We start from the raw sequence: 22548 nt of genomic DNA, 5'->3' as shown, positions 1-22548 counted from the left end.
GCAAAAAATCTAAAACTGTCGATCGTAAATGTTGGCCTAGTCTAAGTTCATGTTTCTGGAAGTCAGTGAATTAAAATTTAATTATTCACCTGTTCAGTTCTTCCCTTTCCAAAGCTCCTCCTCCTTACACAGCCTCCCTGCTGGAGAAAACAGGAACTCATCCCGTCACATCCCAAATACTCTCATCTAACAACCCTGTTATTGTGTAACATCTCTCTGAAGGCATCTGAAAACAGTGGGACAAAAAAACTACATGGACTGACTGTGAACACTCGGCTATGATCTGAACCGTTAGGAGAAGAGCACAGCAGCTGGAAATGGCATCTCAAATCTCTCTATCAGATGAGGACCTTTTGTGCTGTGTGTGCTGTGAGGTCTTCACTGATCCGGTTATCATGTCTTGTACCCACTGTGTGTGTAAAACCTGTCTGCTGAAGTTCTGGAAGACTAACGAATCTCAAGAATGTCCAGTTTGTAGGAGAAGATCCTCTAAAGAACATCATCCACTTAACCGTGCACTGAAGAACCTGTGCAAGGCTTTCCTAGAGAAAAAGAGCCATCACAGAGCCTCAGCAGGGTCTGAGGTGGTCTGCAGACAGCACAGCGAGAAACTCAAACTCTTCTGTTTGGACGATCAGCAGCCGGTGTGTTTGGTGTGTCGGGACTCAAAGACACATATAAGCCACAACTGCTGTCCAACAGAAGAAGCTGCGACTGACCTTAAGGTAGGAAATGTACTGCACTGCAAATTCTGTTATGAAAGTTAGACAGGTTGGACAATGGCTGTCAGTGGGTGTGCTTTTAGCGCAAAGGCCACGCAGTAAGAGTTAATAAGTGAGTTATAACAATAACTCAAAATGTTGACCAGTTCAATCTGTCTAAAGTGTACCTGTCCACCATGTTCATGTAGTTTCAGTACTGTAGAGCTGGAGAATTCACCCCGTTAATCTGCTGCTTAATTGCAGAATAAACTCCAGACTGCTTTGGAGCTTCTACAGAAGAACCTGAAAGTCTTAGAAGAAGCTAAACAAGACTACGACCAAACAGCAGACCACATTAAGGTAGGCCATCATCTTTAACTGTGAACCATCTTGCTAAGGTCATGTTTATGATTAACGTCTTTGAGATGGGTGTCTTCTCATTCCAGACGCAGGCCCAGCAAACAGAGAGGCAGATAAAGGAGGAGTTTGAGAAGCTTCACCGGTTTCTAAGAAATGAAGAAGCAGCAAGAATAGCTGCACTGAAAGAGGAGGAGAAGCAAAAGAGTAAAAAGATGAGGAGCAAGATTGAGGAGATGAACAGAGAAATATCATGTCTTTCAAAGACCATCAGAAACATAGAAATGGCCATGAACGCTGAAGACATTCAGTTCTTACAGGTATGAATCACTTCAAGCATCTTTTATTAAATGTTTAGTGTGAATAGGTAGGATCAGTATGGAGACAGATAAACACTCTCTCTCTATGTCTCCTCTCAGAACTTCAAGTTCACAGAGAAACAGTAAGTGGTGTCAGACCTCCCATTTTATTTATGCTGAAGGACATCAGGACAACAGCATTATCAAATAACATAACAGAATTATTGACTCAAGGTGATAAATGGAATATATTTATTGTTTAGGTAAATAAATTTCAGGCTGTTGACCCACACTAATATTTCCAGAGTTCAGTGCTCTCCAAAGGATCCAGAGAAGACATCAGGAGCTCTGATCAATGTAGCCAAACACCTTTCCAACCTGAAGTTCAGAGTGTGGGAGAAGATGCAAGAGATTCTCAAGTGCAGTAAGTTGTGTTTCTCTTTGGGAAGAAATGTGATTGACCCTCATGTTTGACCTCCTACTAGGGCTTGTAGTTGGTTGCTTATGAGGTTGCTGAACCCCTGCACAACATGCTTTCGTGCAGCTGCGGAGTCCCATATTGTGGCTTAAAGTGTAAGAAGTAATACATTTCTCATAAAACAGCTTTAATTTTTTTTATTTAAATGAAGAATTTATTTCTGAAAGTAAACGTTTGTTTAAAAAGGAATGTGTCAATTAAATACAACTTTTACCAAGAATATAGAGGTTTAGTGATTTATATTAAATATATGTTGTGTTTGGGGAAAGCATAATTTAGCAAGTATCAAATGCATTAGGTCTGTTCATATTAAAGGGGCTCTAAAATAGAAAACGGTACTTACCTTGTCATTGCTGAATAATGAAATTCTTGGTACATGAAAGTGATAAACTTATTGAAGGGTAAAATACCATTATAAAAATACTATATATATATATATATATATATATATATATATATATATATATATATATATATATATATATACTTAGCATTTTGTGAATTAAATAGCCATCAAAAAGTGGATTACAATCAATAAGACGTGTTAAAATGAAAAAGCCATGAAAGCACTATGAGAAACATTTGCCCTCTGTCTCAACTGAACCGTCTTAAGACAAAGTAATATCATGCCTTGTCTTCAAGACACACAAAATTATTACTTCCATGCCTTAAGGCATTAACTTTTATTGCTCAAGACAGGGTTAGTGCCTTCACTCATAGGTCTTAAGGCATCTTGTCTAAGCCTAACAAGACATCTTAAGACCCAGTGATAGCTGGGTAAGAATAGGCTAAAAGATAATGCTTTGGTGTGGCTAACCAAAGCCAAGCTGACTAGACCATGGTAGAGCCTTTGGAGCAGCTACAGCCTACAATCATCGTACTATACTTAATAAAAGCATTCTTTGGCACCTTTCGATAATATCCGGCTCTATGAGTGGAACACTTAAAGGCTGCTCTCGGATTAGATCTTCTACTGGACTACAAAGCATTATTCGCTACTAATAAATATGTTGTAGTGCTGCATTAAACTGTTGATCTGTATTTAGTCGAGCATTAAAATTAATCTGTGCTCTGGAATCTTCCTCTAAAGCTTTTATACTCTCTCCTCAGCCCCTGTTACTCTGGACCCAAACACTGCACATCCAGACCTCCACCTGTCTGATGGTCTCACTGCTGTAGAATACAGAGGCCAGGAATCACCACCTCCTGATAATTCAGAGAGATTTGATGAGTATGCATGTGTTCTGGGTTCTGAGGGGTTTGACTCGGGGACGCACTGCTGGGACGTCCAGGTTGGAGACAGTGATTATTGGGAACTAGGTTTAATACCAGAGTCTGTGAAAAGAAAGGGAGCCCTTTTCAACGAGTCAGTGTGGAGTCTGGGCTGCAATAAAAGCAATTCTAAATACTGGACACTCTGTCCAGGACAGCCAGCTCACTATTTCACCCCTGAAGGAAGGCTGCAGAGGGTGAGAGTGGAACTGAACTGGAACAGTGACATTCACTGATCTTCTAACCAACACACACCTGCACACTGTAACTCACACCTTCACTGAGAGGGTTTTACCGTATTTCTGTAACGTGTCTGTTTGTCCTCTGAGGATCTTACCAGTGAAGACGTCAGTTAGAGTGAAACAGCACAGTGAAAGTTAAAGCTGTATAGAATTGTCATGTGTACTGGTATGAATTTTGATCATAAGAATGTCAATATGTGTATATTTTAAACACTCATGTATTTGTAACATTATATCCAAACATGTCTGTTCGCAAATAAGATTCGTAGAGTGACTCCTGCTATATACCATCAATACAGCATATGAAAATGTATTTAAGTGGATTTTAGTGGATTCAAGTGGACATATGTATAAAGTTATATAAAGTATATGTTTGGTGTGGCGCAACAGATAACACCACTACCTGCCACTGAGCTACCACACCACGACTGGGAGACTGGGATTCATTTCCCGGTCTGGGTGGGTCTATGCTGCGCTACACCAATAAATGGAGTTCTTGGGCAAGACTCCAAACACTACGTTGGCCCACCTCTGTAATCTGAGTAACCTTGTAAGTTGCTCTGGATAAGAGCGTCTGCTAAATGCCGATAATGTAAATGTAATGTAAAGGACGCCCTTGGTACGCGAATGCTAAGCAGACCACCTAATGGTACTTAGTCTTGCCCACTCATTCCCAATACACTGCTTATATTTTACCTAATGGCTGACATTGTAAAGTGCCGGCAAGTGCTATTGCAATATGTGGATTGGCACCTCACCCAACCTACCACAATGCAGGTTTAGGCCAGGCTAATGCAATGCAGACCACCATAGGCATTATTTACACACCACCACCTTACCTTCAGTTAACTTGATAATTAACATAACATGATACTTAAAAGGCACTTACTCAGTAATAAATCTTTCACTGAATACTAATGATGACTGCTAATCCTCATATTGTATCAAATTGATCTTCTGTTCTGTCTGTTTTCAGACTAAATAGTAAAGGCTTGCCTGGTGGGTAACTGTTCTCTCATAATCTCTGGGGTTGGCTCCGTCCCTGCCATCCATATATGTCAGAATCTGTGAGCGTCCAGACCTAGGCCAAAAGGCAATGTATCGCTGAAAATTAAATCCCATTCTTAAGTTGAGTTTTTTTTTAGAATAGCCAAGTACAGTGATGCTTGAACATTTAGGAGATCTTATGGAGAATCTCCAATAAGGAAAGGTAAAGGTGCACGTATTTGTCACTGTACAGTGTGCACTGTACAGCGAAATGGGTCCTCCGCATTTAACCCATCTGTGGTAGTGAACACGCACTCACACACTCTAGTGAGCTAGGGGCAGTGAGTACACACACACCCAGAGCGGTGGGCAGCCAACTCCAGCGCCCGGGGAGCAGAGAGAGTAAAGGGCCTTGCTCAAGGAGGAAGCTTGTGGCAGCTTGCCAAGCCCGGGAATCGAACCCACAACCCTGTTATCGATATCCCGGTGCTCTAACCGCTGAGCCACCACTGCCTCATAGGAGAATCATAAGCAACGGAAACATGGTCAAAAACTGTGCATCTGTGCGTGTAAAAGTATACAAACCTTTGCTTTCAGAATCCTTGTGCAGCAATAACCACAACTCAAATGTTTCCAATAACTGTTGATTATTGCTGCACTTTGGCTTGGAGGAATTTTAAATCTACCAGAGAGAGAAACTACCTACATTAAGTGTGTTCATCCAGGGCTGTTTCCAATCACTACCGCTAGAGGGCGCAATTGATCATGTGAGCAGAGACTGAAAGGAAAGTGAAAGTAATTCAGGTTGATAAATTGCGTCATTCCTGAGGTGAGAAAGGAGAGCAGATACCAGCGGTCTGGATTTCAGCTCGTAAGTTCCTTAAACTGTAAATGGGATCATGTAGAATATCACTGTGCTTTAAAAGCAGATGTCATGTTAGTTCTGGGAGTCGATTTTTAGGGGGAACTCTGCGGCGGATTCAGCTTTTAAACGTGACGTTTTAAAAGATGGCTGAAACGGAAACTACAGTTTATGTAGCTCGGTTCGTGTGTTGTGATATAATATTTAAACATTCATTTTATTTGATCTTTATATGTATGCATGTGTAGTATTTGTAAGGCAATTTGTTCTTCAGGTTAGGTTCCAAGTACAAAGGCATATTTTAAGAATGTCCAATGTCTTTAGACTATATATATATATATATATATATATATATATATATATATATATATATATATATAAATACATTTCATGAACATACACCGATTCTTCAGCCTTAACATTTTTTAGTATTTTTATTATTGATAACGTTTTACATTTTTTATGCCAACAACGACCAACGACGTAGGACATGTATCCCTTATCTCAGTAATCAGTAAAAGTTAGCTGCGTCCTATAAAGCCAAGGCTGCAGCTGAGGCTGCTTCCTTCTCAGCAGTGACACCGCCTCACCACCACAGCCGAGAAATGAGTCTTGTTTATGAGAAATGAAAGGACACAACTGACGTGTCCTCTGAGACTTTCAGTGCTAGCAACGTCTTTCCTTCCTCAGCCACAGCCTAGACTGTGGGACACCAGAGTTTCCCTCCTTTCACGGTGTTAAAGGAGACAGTAGAATGAGTTTATCTCTCTCTAGAAACTACATGTAGGATTCCTTAAAGTAACTGCAGTGATTTCAAACACATCAGCCATGCGCTACGCGTGCAATGTGCTGTCAATTTTTCTTTTTTCCCCATAAATATTTTGCCACAGAAGTATACGATTCTTCGGGAACTTTTGAAGGTTCTGATTGAAAAGGTTCCTTGAAGGTTCCTCGAAAGCCCCTTAAGAGGTTCCTCCATAGTTTCGAACTGAAGAACCTCCAAGAGTTCCTGAAGGATCTTATACTTTTAACAGTGTGAAACCTAGTCCCAAAGCTTGCCTTTATTTAATTGGTTTTAGTTGTTAATATTTTATTAAGAAATGACATATAGGCTGAATGATTTAAACAGCAAGAGAAGTCATGGATAAAAGAAGCCTTAAAGTGCTTGTGTTTGTTTTCCAGAGGTTTTTGCTCATGGTGCTTTGGAAAGCAGCTTTCAATCCACCACGAATCTGTCTTTAACTGGCAATGGCTACGAGGCCTAATAGGACGACAATGTATCGCACTCGATCTCAGAAGGCTGGTGGAGAAGAAACCTCTGGACCAAAGTGAGTCAACTTTTATTAGTGTTTAACCTCATTTTTAAGCCAAATAAAGGAAGTAATTAACACACACACTTACACACACTTATGGATTATGGAACTATTGTTAGGGTGAAGAGAGGAGCCTCTTTAGTCTCCAGCTGCAAGTCAACGAAGAAGCCTCGATACATGGAGAAACCTCCACATCTCCACAGTGAAGGAGGAAGCTCTGACTTACGGTACATCACTGCACACAGTAAACTACTGCCCTTATAGTGAAGATCTGAGAGTGCTCCCAAGATTTCTTTAAAGTTGTGGAGTGTCTTGGAGTTTTTACTGTGTTTAATGCCAACAGGACTGAAACCCAGAGAGCGATTTCTCCAGAGCCCAGTTGTGTGTCGATGAAGAGTGACCAGTCCATCGATTTACCTGAAAAGTTCAGCAGTGAAGGAGGAAGCGCTGACCTACGGTACATCATTGCACACAATTAACTACTTTTTGAAGAGCGAAGCTTTTCAATAGTCTTCCTGAGCTTTCTTAAAGATGTGGTGTGTGATGGAGCTCCATGTAAAGATGCTGGAGTTTTCACTGTTTAATGTTAACAGGACTAAAACCCAGAGAGCCATCTCTCCAGAGCCCAGTTGTGTGTCGATGAAGAGTGAGCAGTCCATCGATTTACCTGAAAAGTTCAGCAGTGGAGGAGGAAGCTCTGAGTCATGGTACATAATCTGGACACAGTAAACTAATGTTCTAAGAGTGAAGCTCTTCAAATGTGTTCCTGAGCTTTCTTAATGATGTGGTGTGTGTTGGACTTTATTGTAAAAATGCTGGAGTTTTTACTGTGTTTAATGGTAACAGGACTAAAACCCAGAGAGCCATCTCTCCAGAGCCCAGCTGTGTGTCAATGAAGAGTGACCAGTCCATCGATTTACCTGAAAAGTTCAGCAGTGAAGGAGGAAGCGCTGACTTACGGTACATCACTGCACACAGTTAACTACCGTTTGAAGAGTAAATATACCGCTAACATATGAGAAATTCTGCTGCAAAATCTTGCATTTTAGACTTCAATAACAACAAACCCTTTGAAATACTGGTCAGTCTTGTCTACAAAATGATTTTTCTGTTTGTTCACAGAGGGCAAGAAAAAACTAAGATTCCCAGGACCATGCTGGACCACATATTTAAGGTGGGTCTAGTGTCTTTGTGTTTGTATCCTTAACCATGATGAAACTGAATGAAGATTACTTCCAGGAGTTAGTTGCTTAGTCACTTCAGTGGCAGTCTAATCATTACATAAAGTCACCTTCCGTTGCTCGTGCACCAGAGTTTAACCCCTTAACACTCCAAGGCTTGTTACACACTAAAGCATATTACTCAGTAACCACAGGCACTGTTATTCTCTGCTGTTTGTTCTTAAATCAGGAGCTGCAGCAGAAATTTATCTCTCTGATGAAGAACGAGCTGAACACATTCAAGAAGCTCCTGAGTGCAGATTACCCAGCGTGCTCTGAGAAAGAGGTGGAGGATGAGGATGATCAGAGAGTGGGGAGAGAGGGGGTGCTGAAGATAACACTGCACATCCTGAGGAACATGAAGCAGACAGACCTCGCTAACACACTAGAGAGCAGTAAGAGTTCTGGGTCATGACCATGGGTACCAACTGCAGTTCTAACTTTCCTCAGTGCAGTCCTGCTTTTCAAAGGGGATCAAACCTATACTTGTTGAGTCTTATAATTCTAGAATAATCTATCACAGTTTCAACAGCAGCCCTTCAAACCTAACAGTTACATAATACATGCATAATTACATTCTATTCTATTGCATTTTATGCATTATAACAGTTGTTACAGTGTTAATATGTTTGTTATTACCTTCCTCTGTTTTCAGAAATGGCCCCAGCTTGTCATAAAAAGCTGAAATCCAAACTGAGGGATAAATGTCAGAGAATTAATGAAGGAATCTCAGGCCATGGAAACTCAACACGTCTGAATGAGATCTACACAGAGCTCTACATCACAGAGGGAGGAGGTGGGGATGTCAATCAGGAACATGAGGTGAAGCAGATTGAAGCTGCATCCAGGAAAAGGGCAACACAGGAGACACCAATCAAATGCAGTGATATCTTTAAATCATTACCAGAAAAGAACTGTCCCATCAGAACCGTACTGACTAAAGGAGTTGCTGGAATTGGAAAAACAGTCTCTGTGCAGAAGTTCGTTCTGGATTGGGCTGAAGGAAAAGAAAACCAGGATGTTCTCTTCATATTTCCACTTCCTTTTAGAGAACTGAATCTGATGAAGGAGAAGAAGCTCAGTCTGGTGAATCTTCTTCATTGTATCTTTCCAGAAACACAAGATTTAAAACCAAGACATTTTAAGAGCTACAAAATCATCCTCATCTTTGATGGTCTGGATGAGTGTCGACTGCCTCTAGATTTCCAGAACAATGAGAACTTGGTGGATATAGAAGAGCAAACCTCAGTGGATGTTCTGCTGACGAACCTCATCAGGGGGTATCTGCTTCCCTCAGCTCTCCTCTGGATCACCTCTCGGCCAGCAGCAATCAGTCTGATCCCTCCTGAGTGTGTTGATCTGGTGACAGAGGTGCGGGGTTTCAGTGACCCTCAGAAACAAGAGTACTTCTGTAAGAGGATCAAGGATCAGGACCTGGCCAACAAAGTCTTTACACACATCAGGTCTTCAAGAAGCCTCTACATCATGTGCCACATACCGGTCTTCTGCTGGATTGCAGCCAGTGTTCTGGAGAGAATGCTTAGTGATGCTGAGAGTGGAGAAATCCCCAAAACTCTGACGCAAATGTTCACACACTTCCTGATCTTTCAGATCAAACACAAGAGCCGGAAGTACAGAGAAAAAAGTGACCTTGATCCTCACCAGACTAGAGAAAGTATTCTGGCTCTGGGAAAACTGGCTTTCCAGCAGCTTGAAAAGGGAGACCTAATCTTCTATGAGGAAGACCTAAACAGGAGTGGCATCGATATTACAGAAGCATTAGTGTACTCAGGAGTGTGCACCCAGATCTTCAGAGAGGAACATGAGCTGCACCTGGGGAAGGTCTTCAGCTTTGTACATCTGAGCGTTCAGGAGTTCATTGTTGCTTTATATGTGTTTCTCTGCTTCAATGACAAAAATGTTCTAAATCAGCAAACCACTGAACAGCAAACCACTGAACTCTCCAAGCTTCTCAGCAGGTCAACAATGACTGACTTCCTTCATGGTGCAGTGGACAAAGCCTTACAGAGTGAGAGTGGACATCTGGACCTTTTCCTTCGTTTCCTTTTGGGCCTCTCGCTGGAGTCTAATCAGACTCTATTGCGGGTCATTCTGACACCGGCATCGAGGAGCTCTCACAGCAACGAGGAAACCGTCAAATACATCAAGGAGAAGATTAAGGAGAACGCCTCTCCAGAGAAATCCATCAATCTGTTCCACTGTTTGAATGAACTGAACGATCACTCTCTAGTGCAGGAAGTGCAGAAATACCTGAGGAGAGACCGTGAACGTTCTATTCATCAGGTCAGTCTCTCTCCTGCTCAGTGGTCAGCTCTGGTGTTTATACTGCTGAACTCAGAAGAAGAGCTGGATGAGTTTGACCTCAGTAAATATCAGCCATCAGAGGAGTGTCTTCTGAGGCTGCTGCCAGTAGTCAAAGCATCCAGAAGAGCTGTGTAAGTATTTTCATTCAGGTGTTTACACAGTTGTAAATGAACTGCTGATGTTTAGAATAATGACCGAGTTTGGAAGAAGGAATGGTGTGCAGTCCGGTTGAATAAGATCTGAGGTGTGTAACGTTGAGGAAGGACAGGTAAGATAGGAGCTAGATTATTAAAAGCTGTGTAATTAAGCAGAAGGATTTTAAACTGCAGCGCCAGTGGAGGTTTTGGGGAACTTGTGTATAATGGTGACTGCATGTTTGTCAGGAGGCATGCAGTGGAATTTATGGAGTAATAAGGAGCTAATAGACTTTGGATTTGGGGAGCACCAGCATCTGTCCTGACCTTATAACACTGTTATCTGTAACATATTACTAGACAGACAGCTAACTTGCAAACTCCATTTAACCCAAGGTTGTACACTTGCTTGTTGATATGTTTACTGAAGAGTCTTGGCATCTTATCTCATAAGAGAAAAAGAACCAAGCTACAGACAGACAGGCTAAACCGTTCGTCTGCGAGCTGCCTCGCAGGCTATGATTTTGTACACAGCTGTACAGGAGGTGGAGTATGTGTCATTTATGAAAACGCTCTGGATCTTAATCAAAAACACTGTGACAGATTCTTTCCAGGCTTCCAGGGAGGTCATTGAATTTAGTTTTAACTCTGGGTGTTAGAATTGATACCCTAAATATTATTCCTAAAACCTCAGTAGTCTCTGATCGTTGATTTCATGATCTGATCTAATTTCATGAGTAACATCCTGGCCAAAATATATGTACGCCCCTCTATTCTCTGAAGCGCTCAATAACACAAAGTACAGCCCAGTACAGTATTGAAAACTTCCCAGACTCTGCTACCTCAGTCTTTTCTCCATCAGACCCAATGGAGCTTGATAAATGAACTAATGGTATAGAAAATACCTTTCGATCTACCTAAGACAATGTGGCACCTCTTATATTTAAAAAGACAAGGCAAAATAAAGGCTTGTACTGTGGATCAATGACAAAACTTGTACCTTAAAAATGAATTAAAGCGGAGATGGCGGTCAAACCAAATTGGAGGTGCTTTGCTATGCCTGAAAGGAGAATAATAAAACCAATCCCAGAGTACATTTTAGTGTGATTTCTAAACTTCAGGGAGGTCCTGAACCTCATATTCTGGCTATTAACTTTTAGACTTCTAAATAATAAAACACTATACCACACCACCATGGAAATATTATACAACAAATCCAACCCTTAGTATTAAACCCAACTGGTCTGTCACCTGATGTGGCTGAAATAGAGCAAAATGTAGTTGTAGAAGTAAAGCTGGAAGCTTTCGACTCACATCCACAGCAAGAACTAGAGAAAATGATCTCCTCTGCAAATTGCACAACCTGCACACTTTATGCAATTCTTTCAAAATGCCTTTAGTAGTACATCCTTTTAGAAGTACATTCAGTTATAGGCAAACTTCTTTAAACAATAATAAACTTGTCCTTTAGTCTGGGTCATGTGCCCAAAGCTTTTAAACGAGCAGTTATTAAACCTTCCATCAAGAAACCAACTCTGAGCTGGATCCAAGAGCAGAGCTCCCAGTTTATTCTTTAATTTTAAACAGGGAGACAGAAAAACAGAAATGTGTAATCCGAAAGGTGAACAAGGATAATAGGGGCATGTTTTGTTTAGAGTGCTGGAAACCAGATTTGAACCAGCAACCCACTGAATCAAAGGGCAGGGTGGTGGGGGGAAAAAAGACAGGAAAGACAGACAAAGGAGAAACACAAAATGGCATACTTAAACAAAGGGATGCAATAAACATCAAAGAGGGTTCAACACAAAACTATCCTCAGTCTTGGGGCTGAGAATAAGGCTGCAAACTGAAATGCTTGATCACAGAAATGAATAAACTTAAAGGAAGTGAGCTGAGATCTTAAAGGAAGTGAGCTGTGGGTTCAGCTCACACTCTAACTCTAGAGTTTCCCTCCTAAATTAAGAATTCACTTGTCTTGTCTCAGCTTGACCTTTCTTTCTTTTATTTTTCTTTTGTTTTTCTTGACTTGACTTGACTTGACTTGACTTGACTTGACTTGACTTGACTTGACCAGTTTACCGTCTGCCCCTCTACAAAGGTGCAGCACTGAATCACTCTTTGGGAGAGCTTTTATGCACAGCCCAGCAGGTGTGTCTGATCAGCTGTAATTACCACGTGGGCTTCTGGGAAATGGAGTTTTTAGAGCTGCTCCCAGCTGCTTTCTTACTACACTGCCTTTGCCACCTGTTGGTGACTGGCGGTGTGGACTGAACCCTTACAATGTCAGGATGTTCCAGCAAGAACCTCTTTCAAAATGTCGCATCCAGGGCCCTTACTAAAATAGTTAAGTTATGTATTGATTATAAAAAAAATCTTTTATTAACTAGACGGAAAACTCATTTCTTTAGCTTAGCTTTTGGTAATTAATGTTTCCCTTTAGATAAAGGTTGCAGATCCAGGGCTTCATGGACACAGGGAATTGTGGTGAACTGAGATGCTGGGACTTTTGCCCCACTGCTTGCATGCAATCACTCAGATTTGTGAGCTGAGGATTGGACAGATGCCATCGATTCTGGGTGCTCCCGTGTCTGTATTAGCTGTATATTTATTTCCTTTTAACTCCTTGTTGGAGCAGGATAGCAATGGCTTCCTTCCTTCCAAAATCTTCCTTTTTGAGTTTATAGTAAAATCCGCTGTGTATATCCTTCTGTTGCAGACTAGCTTCATGTAATCTAAGGGAAAGGGTTTGTGAAACTCTGGGATCAATTTTAAACCTGGAAAAGTCCTCCCTGAAAGAGCTGGACCTCAGTAACAATGACCTGCAGGATTCAGGAGTGGAGCTACTCTCTGCTGGACTGAGGAGTTCACACTGTAAACTAGAGACACTCAGGTCAGTTTTGTTCATTAAGTTAAATTATTTAAAAATGTATCAATATAAGATTGTGATATTTAGCAGTTCACCAACATAAATGTCTTTATTATCATCATGATTTTACCACATTTTGTAGAGAACTTCTCCTACTGCTGTAGCAGAAAGAAGGTGTACTAAAATAAAATTATTATTTATTTGTTATTTATTTATTACATTTTGTATAATATTTATTTGTATTATTTATTTTAATCTAACTTTTATAATTATTGTAACTTTTGGCTGTTTGCCAACTGTTTGTACAAGCCTCCAGTCAAATCAGACTAAAGAGTCCCTAGGGGAATATCTGAGAGAGAAATGCATAGTGTGGTAGGAGAGTAACAAGGTTTTCATTTAAGGGTTTTTTGTCAGTGTTTTTCCTCAGTTATTGTTCTGTTTCATCCACATTTCCTCTTTTCTTTAACCTTGCTTGTGTAATAACGGCTCTATCCAGAGCAGTTTGTTCTTCCTCACAGTCTATTGAGGTTTTTCTTTTTGAGTTTTAACAAAACTACATGTGGCACCACATAATAATGAGTGGGGATGCAACAAGATAGCATATTGTAGTATATAGTAAACTGTATCTTATTGCTGTAATGTTAGGTTGACAAACCAGACATGCAAAAATGATTTATTAAAGAAATGGGAATCAAAAAGAGGCATACAAAAGCCAGACCAAGTCAAAAAACATGATACACAAGGCATACTTGAAAAAAATAAAATAAAATCTGGGGTCAAAGCCAGAGTAATAAACACACAATAGTCCAAGGGCAAATCCAGTAACAACATACAGAAAAATGGTCAAAACAGGTAAGTACAAAAATTAATGATTGGATGCAATGAGTGATCAATACTTCAAGATAAAAGGTAACTGAACTAGTATATATACACACAAACAGGGGGAACTAACTAAAACTCTTGTGACGATGATCTGGAGAACTGTTTGTGATTATTGTTAATAATAATTTAATATAATTTAAGACTCATTTTCAAACTTTAAAAAACTTTTAATGTACTCTTGGGTAAAATCTGTTGTGTTTATTCTCATTTTGCAGATTAGCTTTGTGTAATGTTGGAGTAGATACATGTGAAAGTCTGGGGTTGGGTTTAAATCTGGAAAACTCCTCCCTGAAAGAGCTGGACCTCAGTAACAATGACCTTCAAGATTCAGGAGTGGAGCTGCTCTCTGCTGGACTGAAGAGTTCACATTGTAAACTGGAAACTCTCAGGTAACTGTTTATATTCATTCCTTCTGTAACAATAAAAAAGTGTTAAATTGAGTTGATATTTCAAGAGGAACTGTTTTTAAATGTGAAATTCTGGATGCCTTTCTTTACAGTGAGTTGTTTTTTCACTACAGAGTTAATTTGTGTGAAATGTCTATTTGATACCAGAGTTTTTCCTGCCTCTCTGTCTGTCACTTTCTCATTCCCACTCAATGTGTCCTTCATTGCCGATTCTTTCTCTCTGCAGATTATCTGGTTGTATGGTCACAGAGAAAGGCTGTTCTTCTCTGGCTGCAGCTCTGAGTTCAAACCCCCTCCACCTCAAAAAATTGGATCTAACTTATAATCATCCAGGAAGGTCAGGTGTGAAACACCTCTCTGCTAGACTGGAGGATCCGTGCTGCAAACTGGAGACACTCAGGTATGGACATCTATTTAAATAGCTCAACACGTCAAATCATATTTCACCAACTTCAATGTAATTTCTCCAGATTCAACACAAAATGGAAAACAATAAGATGAACGGTGAAGTAGAGCAAGCTCTGGTTTTCAGATTCCTACATATATAATCAGCTCCCTCTCCAGAGATAGGTGCATTTCTTTGGTTATCTTTAGTTTTGTTAGTTCTGTTTGTCCTTTTTGTTTAAGCTGTGCCATTTTGGCATCTCCTTTGTTTGCTTTTCCTGCTTTTTACTTTCACTATTCTAAGGGGTGCAATTCCACCCATCATCTGTGCATGCTGGACCTGCACAGTGCCTACAACCTGATATGCATTAAGCAGGGGGATGAATGGAAGATGGCATTCATCCCCTCCACTGGGCATTATGAGTAAAAATCAGTTTGTTATTCCCTCTGGTTAGTTGGGTTCCACAAGGATTGGTCCTTGAACCTCTCTAGTGTATTGTATATATCCATGTTGCATGATTCTGTCTGTAAATAATTTGTACACTGTCTGAATATTATTGTCCTTCTCTAGTAGAGTAGTCTGGATATTGTTTATACATACTGTGTAAATTGTACATTGTTAGTGACAGCGTCCATACAATGCCTGTATATTGTCAGTACTACAGACATACACATGTGAACAGAATTGTTGGTACCTCTCGGTTAATGAAAGAAAAACCCACAATGGTCACACAAGTAACTTGAATCTTACAAAAGTAATAATAAATAGAAATTCTATGAACATAAACAAATGAAAATTGATTTTAAACCATGCTTTAACAGAATTGTTTTAAAAAGTAAACTCATTAAACAGGCCTGGACAAAAATGATGGTACCCCTGAAAATAATGTGACCAAAGGGACATGCTAAATCAAGGTGTGTCCACTAATTAGCATCACAGGTATCTACAATCTTGTAAACAGTCGGTGGGCCTGTATATAGGGCTACTGGTAGTCACTGTGCTGTTTGGTGACATGGTGTGTACCAGACTCAACATGGAGCAGAGGAAGCGAAGGAAAGAGTTGTCTCAGGAGATTAGAAAGAGAATTAGAGACAAGCATGTTAAAGGTAAAGGTTATAAGACCATCTCCAAGCAGCTTGATGTTCCTGTGACTACAGTTGCACATATTATTCAGAAAAGTAAGATCCATGGGACTGTAGCCAACCTCCCTGGACGTGGCCGCAGGAGGAAAATTGATGACAAATTTAAAAGATGGATAATACGAATGGTAACAAAAGAGCCCAGAAAAACATCTAAAGAGATTAAAGGTGAACTTCAAGCTCAAGGAACATCAGTTGAGCCAAAAGAGGACTTCATGGGAGACGATCAAGCAGGACACCATTGTTGAAAACAAATCATAATAAAGCCAGAATGGAATTTACCAAACTACATGTTGACAAGCCCCAAAGCTTCTGGGAGAATCTCATATGGACAGGTGAGACAAAAAAGAACTTGCCAAGGCACATATATACACAGCTATATGTTCACAGACAGAAAAATAGAAATAGAAGCATATCAAGAAAACAACACTGTCCCTACTGTGAAACATGGAGGAGGCTCTGTTATGTTCTGGGGCTGCTTTGCTGCATCTGGCACAGGGTGTCTTGAATCTGTGCAGGGTACAATGAAATCTCGAGACTGTCAAGGGAGTCTAGAGAGAAATGTTCTGCCCAGTGTCAGAAAGCTTGGTCTTAGTCACATGTCATGGGTCTTGCAACAGGATAATCATAAATCATAAATCATAAATAATAAATAATAAACACACAGCTAAAGAAGAGAATAGCTAAGAGGAAAACATTGGACTATTCTGAAGTGGCCTCAAATGAGCTCTGACCTAAATCCTATTGAGCATCTTTGGAAGGAGCTGAAACATGCCGTCTGGAAAAGACACCCTTCAAGCCTGAGACAACTGGAGCAGTTTGCTCATGAGGAGTGGGCCAAAACACCCGCTGAGAGGTGCAGAAGTCTCATTGACAGTTACAGGAATAAATTAATTCTGTTGAAGCATGGTTGAAAATTATTAATTTTCATAGCATTTTTATTTATTATTACTTTTGTCAGAAGTTATTTCTATGACCATTGTGGCTTTTTCTTTTACCAACCAAGGGGTACCAACAACTTTGTCCACGTTTATACCAACCGCCAGAACCAGATTCCTTGTGTGTCAACATACTTGGCCAATAAAGCGGATTCTGGTACTGACTCTAAAATAGTGAAGTGTTTACTTTACTGGTAGAGAGGTGGAGCTAGACTGAGGAGGAGAGACGGTGCTTTTAACAGAAACAATAGTCACTATTCAGAAAAGGCAAAAACCTGTAAAGAGCTCAGTGTGTGTGAGAGAGAGAAAGAGGGAGATTAATAGTTTCCATTGAAATCTTACACTGTCCTGTATGTGTGTTTAGAGTGGAACATGGAGGGGACATGAGAATCAAACCAGGATTAAAGAAATGTAAGTTCACATACACGGACACAAACTCACAGAGAGAGAGATACACATACACTATTAGTCACACACTCTCTCTCTCTCTCTCTCACACACACACACACACGCACACACACACATTTACACTTAGAGTCACTCTCACACACTGTTAGTAAAGTGTTTCTTCTCTGTGTTCAGATGCCTGTGATCTCACACTGGACCCAAACACAGCAAATACACGTCTCTGTCTGAGTGAGGGGAACAGAAAGGTGGTATGTGTGGAAGAGGAGCAGTCGTATCCTGATCATCCAGAGAGGTTTGAAGTGTGGTGGCAGGTGATGAGCAGAGAGACAGTGAGTGGACGCTGTTACTGGGAGGCTGAGTGGAGCGGATGGGGAGCTGATGTAGTTCTGACGTATAAAACCATCAGCAGGAAAGGAGGCGGTAATAACTGTGGGTTTGGACGGAATGAAAACTCCTGGAGGCTGATCTGCTGTGATGGCAGATACACCGCTTTTCACAACAACAACGGAACTGTTCTCCATCCTCCTCCTTCCAACTGCAAGAGGATAGGAGTGTATTTGGACTATCTGGCCGGCACTCTGTCCTTCTACAGCGTCTCCTCGGACACACTCACCCACTTGCACACATTCAACACAACATTCACTCAACCCCTCTATGCTGGATTTGGGGTTGACCATGCATCCTCAGTTTGTGTGTGTGAGATAGAATAGCCCCCTTTGTGTGGGTGAATTTTTAGGTGTGTGGTCTAGAAAATACTAGAAACACAAGCTGTACAAATGTATTTTATTTTAACAGTACATTACTGTAAGGCACTGTTAAGAAGGCTCCTACTCTGAGGTAACACTGATAAAAGTTTCAAGGCCTAACACTACATTTTTGTAATTTTTGCAAGAGCAGTTGTGAGGCTGGAAGGTAATATTAGGCAGTTAATTTGGCATGCATTCATCAAAGGGATGCATTGGCATGCATTCATCAAAGGAATAAGACTAGACAGAGATGAATTACACTAGACAGAAATAATTTGCTATTTGGAGGTGGAATAGAACCAACAATCTCTTGGCGGGACACCAGTGTGAACTGAGTGAGCTACAAACTGAGATATTTGGAGAGGGAACCAAGTGCAGAGTTGGCCAGAAACAAAGAACAAGCTAAACTTAACTTAAGGCAACAACAGCAAATACTGGTTGGACTAGGAAGCACAAGGCCACTTAGAAAGCAGGAAATATGCATCAGAAACGGAAAACTTGCTTTACAAGGGATTTGAACCCCAACCTCTTACTAAGACCAGGGAAAACCCACTGCACCACTGGGGCATTAGGACCATAGGTGAAGACCTAGGCTGCCAGGGGAAGACTGACCAGCTCAAAATTACACAGGAAAGGCAGAAAAAAAAGAGTAAGCTTCACAAACAAAATGAAATAAGGCAGGAAAAAGAACAAAGGAGGACCACAGAGGACCAAACAAAACCACAGAGCGGTAGAAACTCCGTTTTCACTTTCTACTATTATTTATTTATTTGACAGTAAAGGACTTGAGCCAAGCCCAAGTAGACATTAGGTCTGGGACCAACAAAAGATCAGAAAAAGAGACCCAGGAGAACACTTGAGGGAGGTTTTACCGATTTACCAGCCAGACTTGTGCATAGCACTCTGAAGAGAGAAACCCAAGACTGCGGGCAGGGCTTAGGGGTTGGCTCTCCTTAAATAGCAGAAGGACGGGTGTTGCTGATTGCCCCTAATCAGGGTGTAGTGGTTCTAGGTTTCCCTCTGGTGGTTGGGGGGTGGCATAGCAGGATGTCCAGCCACAGCCTGCACTTTTACATTATTACACAGCAGTTTATCTTGTACTTGTAGTGCAGAGCATCTTCTTAAAATTTTAATTAATTCTTTTGTTCAGGTGTAATCTCTCATCTGCTGAGTCAGTGTTCTGTCACCCTGACACACCAAAAAACAAAAAAGAACTACAGTGTCAGTTGACATGCTGTGTTATTTCATCTCAGAAAATGTCATGACACAGCCTAATATCACCAAGTATCTATGTCAGTTGACAAAAGTTGACTATGTCAGTGGTCAGAGTTGACAAAATCAGGCTTAATGACAGTGGACACATTGTGTAATAAACATTTATAAATGTTCATGTGTGTTTGTGTAAGTTTAAAGAATGTAGGTGTCATGTTGCCTTTTTAACAGTCTCCTATAGTAGTGTTATGTTAAAATAAAGCTTTTGAGAGAAAATTTAATCTGGGATTTATTTTTTTACTTTTGGGGGTTTAGGCACGCTATGGGCTGGCTTCTGCTTCTGGTGAGCATGATAAAAGGAAAAAGCATATACATGTTTAAAATGTTCCCGAAAAAATTTGGGCATTTTGCCTTAATAACGGCATAATTATTGGAAATATCTCCAAAAACACATGACCTATTTTTCCCCTGTACATGATCTGCTCATATTACTAGACTACAGCACAGCAGAGTGATCAAATTCTCTTTATGTATTGATTTTTCTGCTGGTATCTGAGCTACTGAGCACAACTGAACAGTGCACAAACTGGCTAAAACAGGTGACCTGTCCCAGCTGAACTTTAAGTAATGCCATGAAGAGAAAGGGTCAAGTCAAGGGAAGTTCAAAATGTTTGGGTGTCACATGACTCATGTAATGCTCTGATAATTCCAGGAAGTTCTTAGTAGAAGGTTTTAATTTATAAACACAGAGACAGAACTGCAAAATTGTGTAATCATAGTCAATAAATGCATAGATTTACAATATTTAAAAAGCACATGCTTGTTGAGATATTTATCTTTACCTTGATTACAGAGTGTGCTGCTCAAAAGCAATCATATCCTAATGTTTATTTAGAAATTTTGTTTAAAATTTGTTTATATTTGAATGCTACACTACACTTGTGTGTTTCACAAACAAATACCACACACTTGGGAGCCTAATGTTTTTTTGTTTTTTTTTTAAAAGTAAGAATCAGAACTGCACAACCTATTAAGCTGAGACTCAGGGAGCAGAGTGTGGGTGCTGTCTCATTGCAGGGAGTCTTCAGGCTCCATTAAATACCTTCTGTAGTTCTGGTATGATCTTCAGTCAGACACCTCATTGTTATATTTAATTTCCCCCAACCCCACCCTGCAAAAATAAACTTTTGAAATAGTTCCACAATATTTTCTTTGCACAGTACATTTCACACACTATGTATTAATATTTCACTGTGGGGATATGGCATATACAAGTTTCATAGGTACCGATACACAGTTAAGATGCTGCTGGAGCAAAGGAAATATATCTAGTTTTGGTTTCTATCAAAACCTAAAACAAATGTATTTTGAACTATATTTGGACAGTTCTATTGGACATTTCTATATGTCAAATATGTGTCAAATATATGTTTATACTGTCACTGTATGAGCTTTAATAAATACGTTATACAAGGCAATGTCAAACCAAATAAAATACATTATTATTAAATATTATATTCCCACATGATTCTTCCTCTTAGGTCATCCCTCACCCAAGAGGTTAACAACAATATGAGACAAATGCCATTATCCCACAAGCACACTGTTAAAAGTATCCTTCTAAAACTTTTAGAGGTTCTTTAGTTTGAAACCGTGGAGGAGCTGCTTAAGATGCTTTAAGGAACCTTCAAGAAAAGGTTTTTAGAAGAAAAAGGTGCCTGACTGACCAGTGTGCTTCCCTGCTACCTGCGCCAAAACAGCTGCTGCTATGTGCCTCGGACTTGCTGCCCACCCTCTGACTATTTTACATGGACTGTATTTGCTACTATTTTTATTATTATTATCACCATTAATCATCATTTTTCATTATTCTTACCATCACTGTGAAGGCCAGAGGAGGATGGGCCCCCTTTGTGAGTCTTGGTTCCCCTCAGAGATTTTCCCTTGCCACTGTCACCTTTGGCTTTTGCCCAGGTGGGCATGAAGTGCAGAAAGCCAGGGGTATTTCTAGACTATTTGTTGTACTAGAGCACACACACAATTAAGAGGGGCACGCTTGACTGAAAGTGCTAGCTGTTCAAGCTTTTGTAAATTCCAATCTGCATTCAAACCCAATTACAGCACAGAGACAGCCCTAGTGAAGATTACAAATGATCTCCTTCTTGCCTCTGATCAAGGCTATGTATCTTTATTAGCCATACTAGACCTCAGTGCAGCCTTTGATACAATAGATCATACTATATTACTAGAAAGATTCAAATCATATCTAACGGGACACTATCAGTTTGTAAAAATAAAAGATTTATCTTCAAATTACACAAAAGTAAGATATGGAGTTCCACAAGGCTCTATTTTAAGACCGCTATTATTTACATTATACATGTTACCACTGGGCTCGGTCATAAACAGACATGTCATTAATTTCCATTGTTATGCAGATGACACACAGCTCTATATATCAGCCAAACCTGGCGAAAAATTTTGATTAAAGAACATGGAGGACTGTGTAAAGGATATAAAACTCTGAATGTCACATAACTTCCTTCTCCTCAACAGTGACAAAACCGAAGTTCTCCTTTTAGGTCCAAAAGATACTAGAACAGATTAGACACTAGAACCCATTTAGACAGTCACCTATAGTCCCATATGAGCAGGAATGCTAAAAAAAAAAATTACAGCACAACACCTCTATGATTAATCCACAATGAACAACAGATCAGACTTAATGTTAGACTTGGCTGATGCTTCCATTATTCCTGGTCTAGCAGCTAAAAATCTTGGTGTCACTTTTGACTCAGATTTATCATTTGAGCAACATGTAGCTAATATTAGTAGGACAGCCTTTATGCAGCTTAGAAACATTGTCAAACTAAGAAACTTTTTATCTCTTCAGGTTGCAAAAAAGCTAGCACATGCTTTCATTACCTCAAGGCTAGATTACTGTGATGCACTTTTGTCAGGTTGTTCCAGCAGGAACCTCAATAAACTTCAGCTGGTTCAAAATGCTGCAGCCAGGGTCCTTTCTAAAACTAGAAAATTTGACCATATCAGTCCAGTTCTATCAGCACTTCATTGGCTCCCAGTTAAATTCCGTATTGATTACAAAATTCTTCTGTTAACATATAAAGCCCTACATGGCCTCGCTCCTGAGTACCTATCGTATCGTACGGGATCGTATTACATATTATGAACCATCAAGATTACTTAGATCTCAGGGTGCTGGCTTCTTACTCGTTCCCAAAATTTAGAAAACCTCAGCAGGGGGAAGAGCCTTTTTTTATAAAGATTATAATGTTTCCCCTTAGATAAAGGTGGACCCTGGGAATTGTAGTACACTGAGATGCTGGAGCTGTCGTCTCACTGCTTGCACATGAT

At 40.2% G+C, this 22548-nt stretch overlaps 1 protein-coding gene and 1 pseudogene across 1 annotated transcript; both read left to right on the top strand.

The window, feature by feature from the left end:
* The first annotated feature begins 317 nt into the window (after window positions 1-317).
* LOC140538886 (nuclear factor 7, brain-like) lies at window positions 318-3488 on the top strand (annotated as a pseudogene).
* A 1657-nt stretch (window positions 3489-5145) lies between these two features.
* On the top strand, window positions 5146-20641 carry LOC140538878 (NACHT, LRR and PYD domains-containing protein 3-like). The gene is made up of 14 exons (XM_072661413.1): window positions 5146-5207; window positions 6381-6526; window positions 6631-6738; window positions 6855-6968; window positions 7105-7218; window positions 7358-7471; window positions 7634-7685; window positions 7922-8126; window positions 8387-10187; window positions 12907-13080; window positions 14154-14327; window positions 14572-14745; window positions 17172-17218; window positions 17390-20641. Exons 2-14 carry the CDS (start codon window positions 6447-6449, stop codon window positions 17923-17925), a joined length of 3693 nt encoding a protein of 1230 aa, XP_072517514.1. The 5' UTR covers window positions 5146-5207; window positions 6381-6446; the 3' UTR covers window positions 17926-20641.
* Window positions 20642-22548: the final 1907 nt, after the last annotated feature.

This window comes from Salminus brasiliensis, chromosome 18 (genome assembly GCF_030463535.1).
Source record: "Salminus brasiliensis chromosome 18, fSalBra1.hap2, whole genome shotgun sequence".
Classification (NCBI taxonomy): domain Eukaryota; kingdom Metazoa; phylum Chordata; class Actinopteri; order Characiformes; family Bryconidae; genus Salminus; species Salminus brasiliensis.
Note: the sequence above shows the minus strand (reverse complement) of the source record. Positions and strands in the feature narration are given on the sequence as shown.